Consider the following 3227-nt stretch of genomic DNA (forward strand, 5'->3'; position numbering starts at 1 on the left):
ATTGTTTTTTATTTATTTCTTGTATTTTTTTAGTAATGAAAATATTTCTGTTGAATTTTAGAGTCTTAGTTTTTATCCTTGTGGTATCGAAAAGGGTATCGAGTATCGAATACTTTATTTAGTATCGGTATCGAGTCGAAAAATTTAGTATCCTTACAACCCTAATGACGGCAGAGCTGAAGGGGGGCACCATGTCTGAGCAGTTAACATGCTCGGTGTCCTGAACACAGGAGCAGTCTTAGAACGCAGTACTTTCCTTCAAGACATTGTTTTCTACTTTTGGCTACTTTAAAACGCCAATGAAATGTAAAATAATAGCAAATATAGGTGATATGTTGAAATTCAAAAAGAGATTTGATCCTTAACAAATGGGTGCTATAGAGTTTGTCCGACTGGAGTTGCCATTAAAAGGGGCGGGGCCCCGAGCAGATCTGTTAGCTTCACCAGCTTTAAAAACCTGTTTCACTGATTTCTATTTTATTTAGCTTCATATATAAATGGCACAATAAAGCAGTGACTGCAGGTGGTGTAAAGAGGAAACAAATACAGAATAAATAAGAAAAAAAGAGGGAAAATAAATACAGAAAATATTATTATGGACACCTAATATATATACAGATCCATAGGGTTACATTTAACTTGTAAATTACATTATGTTTGAACTGCTTTTTAGTTTCCAGGTTCGCTTATTGGGCTGTTTAGTTGAAGTTCTTTTTCCCTCTGAATCAAATCAGGTCTTCGATCAAATCATTAGCTGTCCAATCACAGCTGACTGGCTGCAGCGTGGAGCGTTTTCTAGTATTCAGATCAATCCTGAAAGCTAGCCTGCCTCAGCGCATGTTGAAACGGTGACCAGCCTGGCTAAGAACGAGTCCAGCTTATTTTAAAGTCAGGGTTAAACCTGAAGTTATCTGGCTAACCCAGTAATCCTGCTTCCTGGTTCAGGCCTCTGATATTTCTCTCCAGGATGGAGTCACAGCCAAACAGGAACAGACCAGATGAAGCTACTATGAGAAAAAGCAGAGAGAGCAGATCGTTAGAGATTGAACTAACAGATTCTGCAGAGTGGGAGAATAGAGATAGAATGAAATAGGGGTCCCTATGTCCTCCAGCAGTCTAAGCCTATAGCAGCAGAACCCAGAGCTAAGGACCACAAACTCATCTCAGCCTTCTTCAGCTTTTTCCTAAAGATTGTGTTGTCATCCCTACAGGACATCAAGGCCTGCGTTGACGATCTGAACAGCCTCCTGAAGGTGGAACCAAAGAACACGGCTGCTCTGAAGCTGCTGCAGGAGGTGCAGAAGAAGTAAACGTGCATGGATAACTCTGCAACCAGCCAGTGAGACGATCCATCCCCTCCAACCCCACGTCTGATCTGTTCACTCCTTACTGGGCCAACACAAAACGCAGCAAGAGGTTCTGGAGACTCTTCATGGATGAAGAGGTGTTCATAGTTTGGTGACGGAATGGTTGTGTTACCTCGGTTCAGTGTTAATGTTTGTTTTTTACGCTCCAGTAAATTACTGTCGCATCTTTTCAGAAACAAAACATTTTATTCTCACTTCAGGCCATAAAGCTCAGATTTACTGGGATTGATTGGATCCAAATTAACGGCGTCAGATTTTCAAACATGCAGAGGAACGTCAAGCATCTTTTTATTTAGCCGCTATTTTTTTCACCTAAATGAATTTCCACAACCAATAAAATAATCTGCTCAGATCGGTCCGGAGAGAAATTTGTTCCACTATCATTAAAAGCAAAGAAAAAATGGAACTTAAAAATGTTCTGAGAGTAATTTGTATATGAAAAAATGTTAGGAAGTATTTTTAAAGTTAGATATTTTTCTTTAAGATTTTTTTCCTCCCTTTCAATTTTTTCAGAATTTGAATTAAACTTTTCCAGATTTCTCCCTCTGAAGGGAACCAATAGAAATACTGTTGCTAAGGTCCTGGCAGAGCAGACTGGTTTCTATTGGTCCGCTCTCAGACCACCCAGAACTGTGAAAACGGTGAAAGTCATTAAAAGGTTCTCTTCCCAATAATTTTAAAATGTGAGGAAATGGCAAACTAAAAAAGTTGATCACTTTCACAACCTTTGATCTGAAACGCACTCGCTTTAAATTTCTTTTTTAAACTTAATTTGCTTTTAATAATTTTGGAACGAGTTTCTCTCCGTGGTTCTGGTACCAAACTTCACTACTCTGGGTTCTTCAGTGACCCAGATGGACCCAAACTCATGAGGAGCATCAGACCAAGAATCCGTAAATACCCGCTCAGTTTGGGGAACGTTTCCAACCAGTCTGCCGCCACGTCGCCGCCATCTTGAACACTGATTGTTTACATTAGAGACTATGCAGTTCAGGATACAGCAAACTATTAAACACCTCAATAATTATACGTCAGTGAAGAGTCAGAGGTCAAATTCATAAACAATTTCTCCAAATAAATGGCTTTAAATGGGAAATAAAGGATCAGAATCAAAATATTTCAAAGCAACCAAAGTTTCAGCCTCTTAAAACAGGATTTTCCCCAAATCCCAAAGACTGGAGAAACGAGCGGAGAGGATCGTTTTCACTTGGAAATTATCATTCATATTTTTCACTCATCAGTTTCTGTGTTTTGAGGAGGAAGCTGATCCTCTGACATTAAAGTTTTGTGTTTTTCATGTAATAAAACAGGGAACCTTGTTCTAAACGTCCCTATTTGCCAGATTAGTTTCCTACCGGGTCGGTCCTTTGCTCCTTTGAAGGACTCGTTCTGTAGCCGTGACTAAACCGCCTCCTTCACAGAGCCCAGCTCCTGTTGGACGAGTCCTGAGAAGGAACACAAAGGCGCTGCTTTAACTAGCTGGCAGCTAGCTATCAGCTTCAAGAAATCACAAACATGCTAACACAGTTAGCTCTGAATCCGGCCATGACGGCCTGAAACTGGGCCTCCTTTGTGGATAACAAGCAGCTTAGCACCACTATGCTACTTCCTGTCACCTGACTATAGCCTCCCTTACACAGGCAGGGGACGAGCGTACTGGTAAGACGCGGCTGAGCCATTAAAGCAATTTCTTTTACAAGGAAGCGCTGTTCTGTTTCTTCTTTTTTTTCCTTTTTCTATTTTATTGTTATTTAGAAAATTTCAAATGTTTCTGATATATAGCGATTTGTCTCCATCCTGCCCAAAGTGCCTGCCTGGTTTTTCATCTGCTGCTTTGGATTAGTGACTGCAAAATAAAAA

At 40.2% G+C, this 3227-nt stretch overlaps 1 protein-coding gene across 1 annotated transcript in view; it reads left to right on the top strand.

The window, feature by feature from the left end:
- The window catches only part of tomm34 (translocase of outer mitochondrial membrane 34), a 3832-nt gene extending 2242 nt beyond the window's left edge, over window positions 1-1590 (top strand). The window contains exon 4 of the mRNA XM_015399487.1: window positions 1212-1590. Coding sequence (XP_015254973.1) covers window positions 1212-1310 — 99 coding nt within the window. The 3' untranslated portion in view covers window positions 1311-1590. The remainder of the gene's footprint in view (window positions 1-1211) is intronic.
- The last annotated feature ends 1637 nt before the right edge of the window (window positions 1591-3227 follow it).

The sequence above is a fragment of the Cyprinodon variegatus genome, unplaced genomic scaffold, assembly GCF_000732505.1.
Source record: "Cyprinodon variegatus isolate N-32 unplaced genomic scaffold, C_variegatus-1.0 Scaffold1017, whole genome shotgun sequence".
In the NCBI taxonomy this organism is placed as follows: domain Eukaryota; kingdom Metazoa; phylum Chordata; class Actinopteri; order Cyprinodontiformes; family Cyprinodontidae; genus Cyprinodon; species Cyprinodon variegatus.